General features: G+C 40.6%; 1 protein-coding gene across 1 annotated transcript in view; it reads right to left on the minus strand.

The window, feature by feature from the left end:
- Positions 1-121: 121 nt before the first annotated feature.
- Positions 122-20,166, minus strand: part of ENTPD7 (ectonucleoside triphosphate diphosphohydrolase 7) — a 52,405-nt gene continuing 32,360 nt past the window's right edge. Inside the window, exons 9-13 of the mRNA XM_059169224.1 lie at positions 17,543-17,709; positions 14,231-14,555; positions 11,156-11,241; positions 9,982-10,143; positions 122-8,433 (exon numbers count right to left, since the gene is read on the minus strand). Coding sequence (XP_059025207.1) covers positions 8,202-8,433; positions 9,982-10,143; positions 11,156-11,241; positions 14,231-14,555; positions 17,543-17,709 — 972 coding nt within the window. The 3' untranslated portion in view covers positions 122-8,201. The remainder of the gene's footprint in view (positions 8,434-9,981; positions 10,144-11,155; positions 11,242-14,230; positions 14,556-17,542; positions 17,710-20,166) is intronic.

Below are 20,166 nucleotides of genomic sequence, written 5' to 3' on the forward strand. Positions count from 1 at the left end.
ATGATTTCGCAGACTGGGGTTGTCCTTAGTTAATAACTGAGTCAGCAGAGAGCAGTCTGACCCAACCCCAAAAGCCATATGCTAGGGCTTCTATGGTTCCCTCCAACAAAGTGGCAAAGAGTAAGTTCAAGTTCCAAATGTTTTACTTCATTTTTCTTTTATTACAGATAGGTAAGTTTGGAAAAACAAATTTTGATTGCATTTAGCTATATAACTGTAGTGTGCCTATCTATGAGCTCTTGGTGGATGAAGATTATCTGAATTATTATGTTTGCATTATTCCTAGCTTCAGACATAGACCAAATACTGCATGAGTGAATGGAAAATGAACAATTACAGACTGAGGTCCCAGATACTTCCTTCAAAATAAGTCATCATATATCTAGAAGATTAAATGAATTTCCCTTAATATTTTTAAGTCGGTCAATAATTCTGTCAGTTTTTGAAACATCAAAGGAAATTAAAACACCAGGCTTTTTTAAATCAGTCCAGAATTTTTTGTCTTTAACTTACACTGACCAAATGTTGTCCACTGTAGAAGAGGTATTGATTAGCTATTGCCTGGAGTGATGCTCAGGACGTCAGGATAATCAGCCAATCTGTAGCATTCCTTCCAGTTCTGGAATGAATGGTGGGTTCCATATTGGCTTATGTAACACATATACCCATGTCCCAGAATGAGGGACAATGCATCTCTCTCTAATACGCATTGCACTTTTGTACGACACTGGTTTAACAGTATTTAACAGAATTTTAAGAACTATTGAGCAAAATTACTTAATGTGAAGCATTAGAAAAACATACAGTCTTAGCAACCCCTCAAAGTGATGCAGTACAGGCAGCCTTTGGTTTCTTTGAAGCAAGAAGGGACTCTCTGGCTGTGGGTCATAATAAATGCCTCGCAACACTGCGGAGTTCATTGTTGAAGGCAGAAGCAATGGAGGAGACAAGGCATACACGTCAGGGCTTCACACGTCACACATACACGTCACAAAAGGAGAACCGCGGAATGAGAATTTCAAACACAACATAATGACAGCAATACCAAAAATCAGAGTGTTCATCTAGGATCCTTGCCTGCAGAGAAAGTTATGAAGCTAATAAGGTACAGAGCCTGCACCACTATCAGTTTTAACAGGCCAAACTCGGGAACGTCCTCTGCAGGAGGGGCTCCTCGGGAAAGCAGCAGGGCTACCTTAATACTGGAGAAACAGAGTGGTAGACCGCCAGGGGGGCTGTGAGCCCAGGCACTACTTAAAAAGGAGAGGCTCAGGAGCAGGCAGGCATGGTTATAAACATCCTGTGACTCAGAACATTTTTTGACTTTGGTTTTTATAAAAATGGCAGGCCATGACTAAATACACTTTTAAAGTAAAAAGTCCTTATAGTCTGAGTAATGACTCGATTTTACAAATAAAAGGCTCTTCTTAGTGCTCAGACTTTCAGATAAACAAAATGGTCAACAGATGTTGACCTCCTCTGTCCCTCTAATAATGGCACTGACAAACTGGAAATAATGAATTAGAGTAAATGGGAAGCACTTATGTAATAATACACGGGAAATCTGTTAGTATATAATAAAAGAGTCCTGGTTTTTTAGTAAGTATTTTTTGTTAACACCAACCAAATCCTCGCATGTGGCCCTAGTGGCCAGACTCTGAAACTACACACGACCTAAGCCGCTCATCTGGGAGAATCTGAAGGATCTGTGGCCAATCTACCTTAATTCTTGATCCCAAATGAAGGGACATCACATACCACAGCATATAGGGAAATTAGATACTAGTTCTGAATTAGTATGAAAAGAAGTTTAAAGACCACAGAAAGCAATAGCATTTTATTTCTGTAAGGGAATATGAGAACTGCCCAAGAATTACAGCCAAGTTCATTAATGAGGTAGATCTGATTGGCATTTACACCTTAAATAATATCAATTCTAACCATCAGATGAATTGCTTAGTTGCTGTGGTTAAGAAAATTGTACAAAATTAAGCAAATTGTTTAAAAGAAACATCTAAAATGTAAAAGTATTAAAAGAAATATAGAAGGTAGAATAAATGTAGTCACAACTTAGTGCTATTTCTAACGAAGTACTTCTTTTTTTTTTTAATATTTTATTTATTTATTTGACAGACAGAGATCACAAGTAGGCAGAGAGGCAGGCGGGGAGTGGGGGGAGCAGGCTCCCTGCTGAGCAAGAGCCCGATGAGGGGCTCAATCCCAGGACCCCAGGATCATGACCTGAACCGAAGGTAGAGGTTTAACCCACTGAGCCACCCAGTTGCCCCTTTAATGAAGTATTTCTTTCATATTTTATTTCTGAATGTGAGCAGAGCAATCACAAATGAAGATCAGAAGCAATTGTAAAGATTAGGCCTGGCTACTTGCAGTCAGCTCTATTATAAAGAATAGATTCTGTTGAAATACATAATCTTACAGGAAGATTCTCTCAATGAGAATTTAATTGCAGCTGTCAAAGGTATGTATCCATAGTACAGAGAACAGAGAAAACAGAATCCAGGAGGCCACGCACAGTGACTTTGCACATATTAGCAATGCTCTCGGCCTCAATTTCATCATCCATAAAACCAAGGGGGTTAACAGAAGATGGACCTCTAAAATCCCAGTTGTAGAAATCTCATCTTCTGAAATTTACATATAGTGATTGCTGTTGGAAACTCCATTCCCATCAACCTTAATGTCAGGGACAATGGATAAAGTAGGAGATGACCACTTGCTCCCTTGGGCAACCTGGCCTTTCAAAACAAAGACCAAAATCCACTTCCTAAAACTCTATCACTTTCCTCCATTTTCCCTCACCTTTAAGCTCCTTAGGCCAATGGTTAGTCCCTTAGTCCCTCTGGAACCAGCCTCAGAGCATCTTGTCTAGCCACCTTGTTTTACAGATGAGAAATGAACCAGAGAGGGTAAGTGACTTGCCTGGAATACCAGAGCTAGTCAACGACAAAGCCAGGACAAGAAACCAAGTCTGCTGTTCCTGACGCCAGTCTTCTTTCCCCTAGGTCATACCACCCACTTGTCTTTCACTGCTGACAAGAAGCAAAACAAAAGCATAGGAATGAGGGTGGGAGAGCAACTATTTAGATGATTCCAGTGAGAAACAGAAGTTATAGAACTGAAGGGGATTATGCAAAATGAAATAAGTCAAGCAGAGAAAGACAATTATATGGTTTCACTTCTATGTGGAACATAAGGAATAGCATGGAGGTCACTAGAAGGAAAGGAAAAATGAAGGGGGGGAATCAGAGGGGAAGATGAACCATGAGAGACTATGGACTCCGGGAAACAAACAGGGATGGGGGGATGGGTTAGCCCGGTGATGGGTATGAAGGAGGGCAGGTATTGCATGGAGCACTGAGTGTTATACGTAAACAGTGAATCATGGAAAACTACATCAAAAGCTAACTAAGTGCCATATGGTGACTAACATTAAGAAAAGAAAAAAAAAAAGAAATAGAAGTTATTTTATTTCAAAAATGTAAATATGGATGTGAAAGCATCATGCTCCCTGATTTCAAACTATATTACAAAGCTATAGTAACTAAAACAGTATGTAATTGGCATAAAAACAGACAACATAGATCAATGGAACAGAATAGAAAGCCCAGAAATAAACCCTTGCATTTATGATCCATGAATTTACAACAAAGGAGGCAAGAATACGCAGTGGGGAAAAGATAGTCTCTTCAAAAAATGGTGCTGGGAAAACTGAAGAACCACATGGAAAAGAATGAAACTGGACCACTATCTTACACCATACACAAAAATTAACTCAAAATGGATTAAAAACTTGAATATAAACTTGAATATAATATAAGCCATGAAACTCCTAGAAGAAAACATAGGCAATAAGCTTCCTGACATCACTCTTGGCGATATTTTTTTTAGATCTGACTCCAATGGCAATGGCAATAAAAACCAAAATAAATGAAACTGTATCAAACTAAAAAGCTTCTGTACAGCAAAGGAAACCATCAGCAAAATAAAACGGCAACCTACTGAATGGGAGAAGATATTCACAAATCACTAATCTGGTAAAGGATTAAATATCCAAATTATAAAAAGAACTATATAACTCAATATAATTTAAAATCTAATTTAAAAATGGGCAGAGAACCTAAAGAGATACTTTTCTAAAGACATACAGATGGCCAACAGGCACATGAAAACATGCTCTCAGCATCAGTAACTACCAGAGAAATGTATCTCAAAACCATGAGATATATAATCTCACATCTGTCAGGATGGCTATTACCAAAAAGATAAGAAATAACAAGTATTGGTGAGGATGTAGAGAAAAGGGAGCTATTGGGTACTATTGTGAATATAAATTGGTGCAGCCATAATGGAAGGCAATATGGCGGTCCCTCAAAAAACTAAAAATGTAACTACCATATGGTCCAGCAAGTCTACTTCCAGGTATTTATCTGAAGAAAATGAAAGCACTAATTAAAAAAGGCATATGCACCCCTATGTTCACTGCAGCATTATTCACAACAGCCAAGAAAAGGAAACAACCAAAGTGCCCATTGATGGATGAGCAGATACACAAGATGTACACAACTCCCCTCCACCCTGACACACGCACAAAAGAATATGACTTCAGTCTCGAAAAAGAATGAAATCTTGTCATCTGTGACATGGATGGACCCTGTGGTATTACGCTAAGTGAAATAAGTCAGAGAAAGACAAATGTATGATTTCACTTATATGTAGAATCTAAAACACAAAAGAAGAAACAAAACTCAGATCAGAGAACAGATTGGTGGTTGCCAGAGTGCAGGGGAGCAGGGAGGGTGGGCAAGACAGAAGAAGGGGTCATAAAATAAGTCACGTCATGGGTTGTAATGTTCAACATGGTGACTACAGTCAATAACACCGAGTTGCATGTTACTTTAATTTTATATGGTGATGGGGAAAACTAGACTCATTGTGGTGATCATTTTGTAGTGTATATAAATATCAAGTCATTGTGTTGTACACCTGAAGCCAATACGATGTTATATGTCACCTACATCTCAACAACAACAAATATGGATGTGATACTAAATGTTAATCCCTGAAAAGATTAGTTTAGCAAGTGCATGACAGACTCAATCAACCACATTATTAATAATCACTGCCCAAGGCCTTTGAAGTTAAAGAAAGCTGTCAGGCTGAGGGAAGGGGAGGTGGAATGCTTTAGATAACATGAAAGATTATGACAAGGCTATTGGAAAGTGACTAAATCCCCTGCACCAAGGAAAATCAATCCAAGGAGCTAAGGTACAGAGACAAAGACAGTATAATTTGACCTAGAGTTAACTGCAACTTAAGTCAACATAATGCCATATACGTGGGTATTATACATATTTTCATTATGTTCTAGTGACAAGAATTCAGAAAAAGTGATGGGTTGTGCCATAGTAAGACTAATAAAAGCATCACCTCTTATCTGACTCTGATTTTGACATTTGTGACCTGTCTCGTTAATGATAGAAGTACAAAAACAGTTCACATTCATTTTGCTGTTATCAAGAAGACTGGCTGGTTAAGATTCAAAGGAACTGCTGGCATGTGAATTCAATGAAACTATAATTATAGGGAAACCACTGAAAACACAGAAATACAAACACAGATCTTTAAAAAATCTTTAAAAACTAAGAGCTAAAAGGCAAAATTGATTCCATTTATAAGACAATTATGAGAAAGCAATATATATAAGTAATTGGCCTTCAAAGAATAAGTGGCCTCTGTTTCTAGCTTAATGAGATTTCATTTAAAATTGTTAACTGGGAGTAATGAAAGCAGCACAGGAACCAATACTAATAGCAAATATTCAGTTTTTCTAAGGAGTATGATAAGAATTTGTCCTCCTGATACAAAGAACTCTGAAAAATCATACAGTAACAAAGCCAAGCCTAGATCCTATAGTATTAAAATAATAAACAAGACATAATACACTAAACACAATAACTCAGAAGCCAATTAAAATAAATTAAAAATAAGAAATACATTTACATGAAAAAAATGATAAGCATAGGATATCCTGAGTTTTCTTTATAAAATTATAAAAAAACAAAAAGTAATATCCATCTGAAAGGCTGTCATAATGATTAAATAACATACATAAAATTCATAAGAGTGTATGGTACACAGTAAAAGCTTAAAAAATGGCAGCTATCATTATTATAACCAGAAGGAAGAATAACTTCATTAATAAGAGCTTTCAAACTGGACTCACCACCACCTCCTCCCTGCTTCATCTTCATTTTGAGCACACAAATGTGATCACTATTAGCCGATTAGACAGCTTTTGGCCAGATCGTGACCAGATCTCACTTGGAAACCAAGATGATGAAAAAGTAAGAGTACCGGAGGAGGCACTGGCTAGCAAAAAACATATTCTGACATTATTTATAGGCAGTACTCATAAGGCGAGGGCTCACTCACAGTGACACGAAGGTAAGGAGTTAAAATCAAGGCAATTTAGAAGTCTTAAAGATGAAAGGAAATTGCTGTGACATGAAACCCTCATGAAAAGTAAAAATATTTCCAGAGAGAGCTATAAGATTCTTTGCTAGATACATTTTGATTTAATTTGAAAACAATTTAAGACTCCTCATCTTTTCGCCTGCCAACTAAGAGTAAGGATACTTATTTTATCTCTAGGAAGATCTTGATTTCTTTTTCTCTATTTTATGAAGCATTTAATTCCTTTCTGATCCCACTATGGAATTTATATTTTAATAATTCTACTTTTTTCCCCACTAAAGTCAGGATCATTTCCTGTACTCATCTAACCCTAAAAATAAAGTGACAAAAAAAGAAAAAAAGCTACTTCAAGTCTGGGAGCATATTCTTGGGAAGGACATTTAAGGCTACATGTAGGAAAGGGTAAAGCATGAGAAAGATCCCACAGGGGAAGGTGCAAATTAAATGTACTGGCAGAACAGAGCTCCTAAAAGACAGTGAATGAAAATGTAATCAAATGGCTTCTCTTCTCTACTCCTTAATGGAAGCGCAGTCTGTGACTGAGCAATCTCTTAACAAAGGTTCTGAAAGTTTCCAGGTGGCTTATTAACAGATTTACCTATTTATTCCCAAGTTTAGAATTTGCTTCTTTTCAGACATTCCAAGAGTCAAACTGAGAAAATTTCTATTTCTCAGGAAAACATTAATAAATAAGAGCTTGGATTTTATTGCCGTTGCCCACTCTACTGACACTGTTCTTTCCTTCTTTAAAAACAACCCAAATATACCCCTCTCTGAACTATGTATTGATCTTAGTGAAATAAAAGAACTCTTTTAGAATTTTCCTATAAAGTGGCTCATAAAAATAGGCCTAGAGACAGTGACTTAAAACCAGACAAACCCAGATCTCCGATCCCATCAGTTTCTCCATCCTACAAGCACACGTAAGGCTTGAAAAGAAAAATTAATGCCCAAACAGCTGGTGAAGCGCATAGACACAGAAACATTTTCTATCCTGGTCATACCAGCTATCACATAAGATACTGTCGAAGTCTTCAACTTACCACTCACTTAGAAAGGGTTCTAACCTTTTAAAATCACATACTAATTAATTAACATCAGCAATATTATGTCAGGGATCTCAGACCACACTCATAATGGCTTCTTTGTCAAGTAAGCAAAGAAACGATGTTATTTTGTTTGCCTGGAAGCTCACATCTGTTCCACTGAAATGCAAATATCTTGGATCCCTACTAAAGAGTGTGGATGTCCACATAAATGATATCTCTGTTACAGAGAAAGAAGCAGCTGCTGCACTTGCTGGAATGTCTTCGGCTTTGTATCAGATGCTCCTGTTTGGTTACAACCAGGCTTCCAGTCTGCCCAATGCCAAACTTCATGCTTTAGCAAGGGGAGAAAAGTCTAGATGCCAGAAACACACCAGACCTCTCAGATAAAGGGGTAGAAGCATGCTTCCACTGGACTAAGATTGGTCCTCTTTGTTAGCACCAAACTCTCATTACTTAGTTCTTCACAGACTAAATTATAGCTTCTCTCAGAGAAGAGGACCTAGATAATGAAAAGGAATTAAAGTAGATATTATGGTAGAAATTCCAAGGTCAAATATCCCAAGGTCAGGCAAAGCAGCATCTGAGGCCAAAACAAAGTGATGGAATTCAATAGGCAGCATTCTGGGGTACTTGGGCTTCCCCAGTCTTTGTCTGGCCTCACGGCCCTACCTGTACCCCAATCATGGGCACCACCTCCTCAATCCACAGCAAGTCCAGTGGAGCTGAGGGTCGAGTTTGTCGGTGGTGAATTCGGCGCAGACGCAGAAGGTACAGGATGATGGCCAATAGCACCACCAGGATGCAGGCGAAGAAGAGATAGTGGTTGTAGACAAAGGAGAGGCGGAACCAGCTGCCATGGGCCTGCCGGATACCTTCTTGCCGTAGATCCCTAGGAAGAACAGGAAGGTGGAAAGTCATGTTAATTTCAAAGAGAGACAGCTATGCTGACTTAAAAGGCCAGTGGTATCCCACTTTATGCTATTCGTGTAAATATGCCAGGATACTAGCTCCACAGCGCAAGCAAAGCTAAAGAATGTCTACAGCCTGAGGACTGCTGTGTGGTTCCTCCTGCACTTTCTTTGCCAGGGCCTACAGGGGGAGGGAGCATCATAGGCCTACATCCTCCAGGATCTGGGGAAAAAACTAGAAGGCAAAAAAAATGAACAGTAAGAGAAGTCAGAGAGGCAGGCAGAGAGAGAGAGGAGGAAGCAGGCTCCCTGCTGAGCAGAGAGCTTGATGCAGGGCTCGATCCCAGAACCCTGAGATCATGACCTGAGCCAAAGGCAGAGGCTTAACCCACTGAGCCACCCAGGTGCCCCTCTATAACCTTAGTCTCAACAGTGACCCCATACCATTCCCTAAACACATGCATCCAGTTTGTAAATACAGTACTAACAAGAACAGGGCGGCCCCTAAATTCAATCAAGACATCAGAGTGCATCTAAATCTTTAAAGCAAAATTGACTGTGCTTCCTGAGGGGTTAGGCTCTGTCTAGAGAAAGCGGTCACCTGGTCAGTAGTACTGTAGTCTGGAAAAAAGTAAGGAGACCTATAAGCCAAAGGGCAGCAGACTGTGTGCTTAAGAACAGAAGCCACTCTTTAGTCTAGACACCAGTTCCATTTTTGTTTTGTATGACCTGCAGTGTTTTTTTTAAATGTCAATCTCCAAACTGAAAAGCCTGCCTGGAAAATATGACAGATGAGAACTGGCAGATGCTAGGACATCTATGCATGGGGGCCACCAGCCCTCCATCTGGATAACATAATCTCTAGCTCCCCACTTGTCTCAACTCTCTCTGCCACCTGCCTTCTGAGGTTAGAGAAACAGGCAGCAAAGATTAAAAATTCATTTTAGTTTATCTGAAATAATCCAGAGGAAAGAGAACCTAAAAATTATCCCATATATCTTAAGGTACATAGAGCAAGACATCAGGCAATCACGGCTTGATGACAATGCCCCCCTGAAGGGCTTCTCATGTGCTTTGTTCTCATTCTGGCCCACCAAAAAGCCTTCTAAGTCAATGACATGATCTCTAGAGTGACTCTACCATTAGGAAAGATGCCCTACACACACCGCCTTACTCAGTTCTCTAGTCCAGTGTTTTCTGTAGCAATTGAAGAATGGCATTTTAGTTGATCACTTGCTATCTTAGAACTAGTTAAGTAACAGCTCAATCCCAAAGACTGATTTATTATGGATAAACAAATAAAACTGAATTCCTGAAATTGAAAAGCTAAAGAACAGACTATGGATTAAATTTTCAGCCTTCTTTCTGTTTTAACATGCCTGGGTAGTAATAACAGTTCGCAGTGTAGTAGAGTAATAAAGGGAGTTAGTTTGGATGCTTTTTTGAGGGAGAGGGGTCACTTACAAAACCTATTCTGAAACACCAACCAACATCCTCTGATCTCAAGATACCAGTTCAGTTCACTTTACCTGAGTGGTAAGAATCGTGTTTTATACAGAATGGCTCCCAGTGTCCACTGAACCTCTCTGTCATATACCAGCTGGGCTGTCCGCAGGTGCGGGTAGTCATAGGGAAAATGGAATCCTTCATGAAGGACTTGGTACATCCAAGCCGATTTAAAACACTGATATCTGTGTGACAAAAAAAATATTTTTCTTGAAGAAGAAGGAAAAAAAGAATTCTAATGCTTTCTACGTACTTCCACTGGATGTCAAAAAAAGACCTTTCTCTCGCCATTTCACCTTCTTCGCCTCTAGGTGGAGCCAAACCTGAGCCTACTTTATCTTGAAGTTCACAAAGGCGAAGAATGCCTTTATGCAGTAATGATATTGTGACTGTGATTTTTTTCTTTTTTCTTTCTTTTTTTTTTTTAAGAGAGCGAAAAGAGGGTAGCGGAGAGGCAGATGGAGAAGGGAGAGAAGCTCAAGCAGGCTCCATGCCTAGCACCCGACGGCGGGCTCAGTCTCACAACCCTGAAGTCACAACCTTAGCCATGATCAAGAGTCAGATGCTTAACTGACTGAGCCACTCAGGTGCCCCCTTTTTCTTTTTGAGTCCTTATCTTCAAGGAGCCTGCTGAAGTATCTACAAGTCTACTTATATCATATCTAGGATTTGCTTCAAAAAAAAAAAATTCCAACTGTGGTAAGAGCGAAGTAGAAAGTGGGAAAATAGATGCAACAAGATTGGACAGAAGTTGGTAACTGTTCGTAAGAAGCAGGGTGACAGGCACAAGGGAGTTCATGATACTGTTCTATTTTTATGTTCAAGATTTTACAAATATTTACAAAAATGGGAGGGCTGATGAGCCAAATTGGCAAAATATTGGCATTTGTTGAAATGGATGAGGTTTGTATTACTTTTCTTTCTACCTTTCTGCATGTTCCATATTTTAATTAAAAAATCCCACTACTTTTGATTTCAAGCCACTCATAGAGAACATTTTAGTGACCCTGGTTTTCAATGACTTCGCTAAACTAGGCTTACCGTTTTGGCCCCTATTGCTCAGGAAACCAAATCTAAAAAAACAAAATTTTCCTTCAACATAAAACCTCATCTGTACTCTTACTTGCTCTCTCCCTCATTATAATCTGCCATCTACACTTTCAAGCCACATCTAAGAGAAAAAAGGAAGCTACTTACTTGAGTCGATGTTCATCTGCGTGAGATGAAAAGAGGCCATTCTTGAATCTCTGGGTTAGTACTGACCAGGCCATGCCACAGTAATCCTGGAACAGCCACACAGGAATGGTATGACATGAAATTAAAGCCAAACTCTGTAACTTCCCTACACTCACAGCTGCTCCATGTCTAAAGTTACTCGTGGGCTACTAGATGACAAAGGAAAACAGAAGCGCCATCCTCATTCAAAAGACACTGTGCAACACAAGTGCCAAAATGCAGGCTGCTATAGGTCTCCTTTCTATTCCCCTCACCTCAGGTCCAACACAGAGTCAGCCCGACACAACTCCTGCTCTTCAGCTTCAGACAGGGGAAGGGGAGGACCAGGAAGAGCAACATCAAAGCCAAAGGGAGCCTCATTCTGCCCCGTGTCAGTCTAACACATCAGACTAAAGTAGATGGTACAGAATGGTCAAAATTTTACCACTGGCCTGACTCCACGTTGTAGTTCTCCTCAAAGGAATCGTTCCTTTGATTCCTTTTGCTCTGATCAGTAAACTAATATTTCCTGAATGTCTACTTTGTGCCAGGTGCTATTCTAGGTGCCAGGGAGATTTGGCATTGAACAAAACAGAAAAAACTTTCTGTCCTCACGAAGCTTACCTTCTAGTGGTGATACAGCAACCAAATACATACATATACATGCTTGCATACATCCAACATGCACATACACATACGTACAGAGTGTTAGATGACATAAGTGCTCACAGGAAAATTAAAGCAGGAAAGGAAAACAGGTAATACTGGGAAGGGCTGCAGTTCGGGACATGATTGCTAGGGAAGGAATTACTGGGAAAGTAACGGTTGAGTCAAAGTGAAAGAGAGAGAACAAAATTATCTCTTTTACCTGGGAAAGAGAACATATTAAGCCACTAGCAACTTGGGCAAGCAATAACTTGAGCCCTTTGGTGTTCAAGGGAATAGAATCTGAAGAAGTTTTAAAATGAGAGAAAGATGCGGGCCATGGACATTTAGGGAGCCCTGGATGCTGGAAAGGAAAAGGAATATGAGTGTATTCCTGGAGGCTAGAGAAGAAAGAACAAATACAAACCAGGTTTTCCTCAGTATTTCTCTCTTTTAAAAACAAACAAACAAACAAACAAAAAAACATTCTATTTGGGGTTCCTGGGTGGCTCAGTGGGTTAAGCCTCTGCTTCAGTCATTATCTCAGGGTCCTGGGATCAAGCCCCGCATCGGGCTCTCTGCTCGGCTTCTCCCTCTCTCTCTGCCTGCATCTGCCTACTTGTGATCTCTCTGTCAAATAAATAAATAAAATCTTTTAAAAAATTTTTAAAAGAGCATTCTGTTTATTTATTTGGGAGACAGAGAGCATGTTGGGGTGGGGCAGAGGGAGAGGGAGAAACAGACTCCCCTGATAAGCAGGAAACCCAATGTGGGGCTTCATTCCAGGACCCTGGAATCATGACCTGAGCTAAAGGAGACGCTTAACCAACTGAGCCACCCAGGCGTCCCCCCTCAATATTTCTTAGGGACTGCTTTTAGGGAACAGAATACCACACACACTACAGATATATTTTTTTAAAAGATTTACTTATTTATTTATTTCAGAGAGAGAGAAAGCACAAGTGGGAGGGGCGGGGGGGGAGGGAGAGAGAATCTCATGACTCCATGCTGAGCACAGAGGCTAACTGAGGGCTTGATCTCATGACTCTGAGATCAGGACCTGAGCTGAAACCAAGAGTTGGATGCTTAACTGACTACCACCCAGGCACCCCACAGATATTATTAAATTGCAAGTCTTCTATCCAGAGAACCCTAGAGAACTGTACCAAAGCAGAAAAGGAAAGAATAAAAAATGTAAGGAAGGACAGATTTTTCCAGATCAGAAAGATGAGCGAAACTTCAGAAATGAATCTAAATTAAAGAAGGAGATTGGGTGCCTGTGTGGCTCAGCTGTTGAACATCACACTCTTGGTTTCAGCTCAGGTCGTGATCTCGGGGTCGTGGGATCAAGCCCTGCACTGGGCTCTGTGTTCATTGTGGAGTATGCTTGAGATTCTCTCCTTCTTCCTCCCCCTCTGCCATTCCCCCAACTGTGCATGCACACATGCTCTCTCTCTCAAATAAATAAAATCTTAAAAATAATTAAAGGAGCTTTACTATCCCTCTGCCCCTCCCCCGCTTACCTGCTCACTCTCTCTAAAACAAATAAGACTTTTTTTTAAAAAGGAGGAGCTACAGAAAGCTGGCTAAACTTTTGCCTATTCAGGTAACCAATGATTTAAGCTTACAAGTGGCTAATGCCCTAGATATGCTCTAAACGAATTTTTATTTCTTCTGCATTTTAGTTTAGTTTTTTTTTTTTTTTTAAAGATTTTATTCATGTATCTGAGAGAGAATGAGTGAGAGAGGAAAAGGTCAGAGGGAGAAGCAGACTCCCCAAGGAGCTGGGAGCCCGATGCGGGACTCGATCTTGGAAGTCCGGGATCATGACCTGAGCCCAAGGCAATCGCTCAACCAACTGAGCCACCCAGGCGCCCCTGCATTTTAGTTTTAAGTAATACTTCCACTGACATTGCTTTTCCCAACATCTTTCTAATATTCCAAGTGACCCTGTAGGCCATTCTGGCCTCCTAATGAATCCTACCAAGAAAATGAAAATGCACTTGCTCACCTGTGTGACATAATTTCCAAAAGCACATTACAACCAAGAATACCCAGTAAGGGGAAAAATATCTGGGGAAGACACTTTTGGCCACAAACATTAAACAAGATTAGTAGAAAACTAAAGGAAAAACTGTTAGCCACCACAACAATTTTGGACTTGGATGATAATTTGGGTGATCATGGCATGCATGGAAACCTAAGCTTAACGAACTAGAAGAGAACTGGCATAACAGGTTCCTTAACTTCTGAGTCTACTTTCTCATCTATAAAATGAGGGCCCATAGGGCCCCTATAGGGAAGAATCCAGGGAGATCAGGCATGCAGAGCTCTTTGCACATCTAGCACAAAGTTAGGCACCCAATAAATGGCTGCAGCTGGCACGAGTCATCTTTTTTGTAAGTAATTTACCTGGGCAGCCTTGGCAAATGTTGGCCCGTGATAGCGGCCACCAATGCGTAACACATCCTCTGTACAGTAAAAAAACTCAGAGAAACCATAGAATTCACTGTTGTTGAAGTCAATTGGCGACTGGTAGATGCCATTCAGCGAGGCCTGGCTGGTGTTGGAGCGAGCCAGCAGGGGGCTCAGCATTGCCCCGCAGGACGCCCAGTCTCCCCTTCCTCGGATGTGCAGCACCTGGCTGTTCCTCTCCACCACATCTGTGAGGCCCACGGGCAGGCAGGGATCCAGAAATGGACTATCCGGACTCAGACCGATCTTCTGGCCCAGCAACCTGTCACAATGACAAAAACACACAGAACACATCACTTATGTACACAATCTCTTCTAAGAAACGCTTAGTTTAAGAAATTTGGCCTAAGAATGTGCTTCACAGATTATCTTGTTTTACATGGCATCCCTAGAATTAGCAGCAGTCATAACACATCAAAATTTACCTTAAGCAAATTCAATTTAGTGGAAGAAAGGATGGAAGGATGGATGGATGGATGGAGGCAGGAGGGAGGGAGAGAAATATGGCAGTGATCAAATTTTGTTCAACCGTTCAGTCCACATGTACATCTCCCAGTGTAGAGTAAAACTGGAAATATTAATCTGGGGGTCTCCTTCTAGTCTTCATCCCCAATGGCCTCTTAAAAGTGTCAAGATCTCAGGGCACCTGGGTGGCTTAGTCGGTTGAGTGGCTGCCTTCAGCCCAGGTCATGATCTTGGAATCCCAGGATCAAGCCCCACATGGGGCTTCCTGCTCAGAGAAAAGACTGACTACTTCTCCCTCTGCCTGTTGCTTCCCCTGCTTATGCTCTATGTCTCTCTCACTCTTGCTCGATAAATCAATGAAATAAATCAAAGAAATCTTTAAAAAAAAAAAAGTGTCAAGATTTCATCCACCAAGTGCAGTTCTAATATCTAACAAAACACCTGGGAGGAGGTGAAGAGGGAAGGCCCTGGAGAGGCTCCTGAGGAGGAGACCATATCAGTGGTGCAGTGACAACTGCTGGCATTAGCAAGGAGGACATGCCTGGCCCCTTGCAGGGAGGCGGGGGGGCAGGTTTTCATCCCCACCGTGGCCGTCACATGGTTCTGGCTGTTTCAAGGCAGCACTTGTCCAGCAACAATATTCCCATTCCTAAGGGGATGAAATACAGATCTAGCCAAGAACAGAAATTAGGTGAAGACCAAATAATGTTGCCAACCACAGTTAATTGTTCACCAGTTGCTAAAGAGACACCTGTTGAAGAGTGGACTTCCTGGGATAAAGATGCCCCCACAAGGTTAAAGACTGAAGGAGAGAGTGGGAATGTGGCAACAGCACAAAATGCTTTAGGACTAGAACCTATTTTAAGGGTGTGACACCAACTATGAAAAAACAAAACAAAACCTCAAAAAATCTTATTAAGAACGAACCTGGGGTGCCTGGGTGGCTCAGTCAGTTCAGTATCCAAATCTTGATATCAAGTCATGATCTCAGAGTTGTGAGATTGAGCCCCAATTCGGGCTCCACCCTGGGCGTGGGGCCTGCTCGAGATTCTCTTTCTCCCTCTCCTCCTACTGCCACCCCTGCTCGCTCTTTAGCTCTCTCTTAAGAAAGAAAGAAAGAAAGAAAGAAAGAAAGAGAAGAAGAGGAAGGAACCATTATGTCCTGACATCCCAGGAAACACAGGTTTCTCTAGATTAGCAGCGACACGAGATGAAGAATAAATCTTCTGATCTAGGAACTTAGAAAATACCAGTGAATGGGATGATGATGAAGCAGCCTGGTTCTGAGCAGAAAACAGCAAAGCGTAAAGGGCAACAGAACAAGATAGGAAGGCAATGGAAGAGGAAACACAGCAGCTAACAAAACAACAAAACTGGTGTGAAACTCTCCTAGCTGTTCTCCAGATGCTGCGGTGCTGGCAGCCCAAGCAACAGGAGTACAGATGTGGGAGTATTTTCAGAATGCAAACACACTGCCTGATTTTAATGCATTCATTATTCCTCTGGGATAAGAGATTTCTCCCAAAATACCATGAACTCTTGGTAGTTGAGACGCACAAAAACAAAAAAGAATTATGAGACAGGATTTTCTTTAACATGGTCCCAATATAAGACAATTGCTGTGGAGAGGTTCCTACAAACAGGCTATTCCATTACTTCTTCAAACTAGAGTTTCTAGCAAAAAAAATGGGGGTAAATAATTTTATGGTGAAAAAAACTCTGTCGTCTATTATGCTTCCTTCAGTGCACATAACGATAACAATTTTAAATAATTTAAAAAATCTCACAACTATTTGTATATTATGGCCTAAATACTTCACGGGTACTCAAATGAGGAGTCTGTGATCTGTCCATGCTGCAGGGAAAATTGGCTATTCTGAATTTAATGAGAGAAAAATGTAAAGGTTAATTTTGACTACATGCTTTTTATCTTTTACACATACTATGGACCTCACTTCCACATAAGATGCAACCCCATGTAATTCAACAAAAATGTCATCCGTGCTGAGGGAACTGCTAAGAGCTATATCATACTGCATGCACATTGTAAATTAAGAACTTAATCTCACTGGGGCGCACGGGTGGCTCAGTCGGTTAAGCATCTGCCTTCGGCTAAGGTCATGATCCCAGGGCTCTGGGACTGAGCCCAGCATTGGGCTCGCTGCTCAGTGGGCAGCCCTGCTTCTCCCCGTCCTTCTGCTTGCTGCTCCCCCTGCTTGTGCTCACTCTCTCTGTCAAATAAATTTTTTTAAAAAATTTAAAAAAAAAAAAAAAAGAACTTAATCTCATTTATCCTGTAATACCATTTCTGAAAGAGAACACTGCAAGAGGTCCCAATAAGCTGCTGTACTTTTTTGAGTCTGAACTGCAAAGACCATAAGGCACCCTCACCTAGATTGGGTGGGACAACTAACAGAGGGTCTCTAAGCAACACTACCCCATTGGCAGGAATGGTCAGGAAGAAGAAGGAAGCAAGGACATACCTATCTTAGTAGGGCAGGAGTATTTCCTCCTCGTACCTGCACCCTGACGACATTCTATTTCAGAGGCACAGAGTCCCATGTCAAACGTACCTATTTTTTTTTTTTTAAGATTTTATTTATTTATTTGACAGAGAGAAATTACAAGTACACTGAGAGGCAGGCAGAGAGAGAGAGAAGGAAGCAGGCTCCCTGCTGAGCAGAGAGCCCGATGCGGGACTCGATCCCAGGACCCTGAGACCATGACCCGAGCCGAAGGCAGCGGCTTAACCCACTGAGCCACCCAGGCGCCCCTCAAACGTACCTATTTTTGGTAAGGGTTTCATTTAGCACAAGGTCTTCATAGCGCTGCCGAGCAAAGTTACCCCCAAAACCCAGGAAGGTTGTGACATAAACCCTATACACGTGTTCAGTATGTTGCACATCACAGCCCAGGTTGAATTCAGCCAGCAGGATCTTTGCTTCTTCTTCCTAAAATACAATGTAAAGAGAAAAAAGGGAATTTTAATTTTGGCTGATTGACAGAAAGTTATGACATCACTAATACACCAGTCTTCTAACTACTCTTTTAAGATAGAGATGATAGCATTGTCTCATTCTCATAGCATTATTTTCAACAAAGGCAAAATGACAAGCCTATCTAAAACAGTACAGAGACTAAATACCAAATTAGAGATCACAACACTGTAGTTCTATAGAAAATAGACTCATTATTACAGATGATGTCACTTTCTTGCATGTACTTTTCTGATTTTCTAATTCTCCAAAATGAGAATGTACTATTTTTTATCATTAGGAAAAAAAGTCCCTTAATAAAAATAAATTTAAGGAATTTGGGAGAGTACCATGATACCTATTCTATGGGTTTTTCTAAAACTACTGAAGAAGATCTAATGTTTCCTATGACAAGGACTGGGATTAGGAAGGTTCAGTTTTGCTGGACCTCCCATAAAAAGGGCTCTATTTTTTTTAACTTTAGGCACATGAGTTGAATTAAGTATACTCCTCAGTTCAAGGTACATTATTACAGCAAAGCCCCATTTTTGCTTTATTTATTTACTTCCTTTTATCCTCATATTCACTCCCATTTCCACTCCCCACAGGCAACCATTCTAATGTACTTAATGCGTAATATATTTTTGTACGTACTGTTGTAAAATGAAATTATTGCTTTGAATGTATTTGTTTTTAATTTATGAAGATGCTATTGTGCCCAGCAATTTCACTAAGTATATACACAAGAGGAGTGAAAACTATGACTGATCAAACATGTGTATGAGAATGTTCACAGCAGCATTATCCATAACAGCCAAAAACTGGAAATAAAACCCAAAAATCCATCAACTGATGAATGAATAAACAAAATGTGGCATGGTCATATAAAGGGATATTATTCAGCAATGAAGAGAAATGAAGTACTGACTGACCTGTGCTATAACAGAGGTGAACCCTGAAAACATGTTGCTAAGTGAAGGAAGCAGACACACAATGTCACATATTGTATGATTCCATTTATGCGAAACACTCAGAACAGGCAAATCCACAGGCGACGAGAAGCAGATTATTGGCTATCAGGGCTCTAAGGAGAGAATGGTATGTGACTGCTACTGAATGTGGGGTTTCTTTGGGGGTAATGAAGATGTTCTAGAATTCAGTAGTGGTGGTTGGGTTACTTTGTGAATGTGCACAACTCTGTGAATTGTACCAAAAAAACCCACTTTAGGCACAGAGGATTATTTGTATCTTTTTAAGTGCTATTATGTTATGTCTCATTGTTCTTTTCCTTCTTTACCAAGCGCTAAGATCCATCCTTAAGACCATTATATTGCTATGCATACATCTAATTTATGCATACATCTAATTTAGTGGCTTGCAAGATCACTTTCTACACCATCGTCACTTCCTAAATCTACACAAATAAAAAAGTCATGTTTTAAGACTTTAAGGATCAGTGCCACTTAGTGGAACCATGCCTTCAGTTTACTTGTTGACTACATACTAACAAATACAGACTAAAATTAAAATGTCTTACAATCTAGTTCCCCAAATTTCCAAACCTTGCACAGACCCCTGCTGTTTGTCAAACCCACAGTTCCAACAATCTTGCTATTTATACACATCTGTTCCTCGGGTATTTCAAATTCAACATACTCAAAACTGAACTCACCTTGTCATAGTACTTGGGCTAGAGACCAGAAAGTCGCTCTCACCCAAACCACCCAGACCATCCTGATTTGCTTAGCATCAACCCACCCTTTACTCTGGGGTCTCTCTAGTGACTGAGTTCTTTCCCCTACCAAGTATCTAGGCAGGCCCCTCAGCATCACAGGCTATCCCTCTCTGTCCTGCCGATACCACTTCATTGCACTGGTGCTTTAAATTCCAAAATACACCTGAAATCTGTCCCCTACTCCATTTCCATTGCCTAGTTTATCCCTTATTATTTCTCACCCAAGGTTCCCTGACCTACATTTCTTTCTCCCACTAATATCAAAATTATTTTCCTAACAAATCAATTAGCCCACAGTCATACAATACAAAGCTGGAAAGCACTTTGGGAATTTTATTTCACAGGTGATGAAACTGAGGTCCATATGACTGCCCTTCTCAAAAATCTTTGCTGATTCTCCTCTATCTACAGATAAAAAAGTGAAATTCCCCAGCATGGCACCCAAGACTCCTCACCATCTAACTTCATCTTCTCTTCCTAGACTTAGCTGTGCCATACTGAAAATCTTACACCGCAACAAGATATTCACCACTCCCTGGACATTCTGGACTCTTTGCTTTTCCTTTTGTGCCCTCATGCATACTGCTGCTGCTATACAGGTGGCCTTCCTCCACCTCCACTATGCAAAAGCCTACTATCACCCACGACCCAGGTAACAAGCCAGGATGACTCTCATTCATGGAGCAGGGGACATTGGA

The sequence above is a fragment of the Mustela lutreola genome, chromosome 4 (assembly GCF_030435805.1).
Source record: "Mustela lutreola isolate mMusLut2 chromosome 4, mMusLut2.pri, whole genome shotgun sequence".
NCBI classification, from domain to species: Eukaryota; Metazoa; Chordata; class Mammalia; order Carnivora; family Mustelidae; genus Mustela; species Mustela lutreola.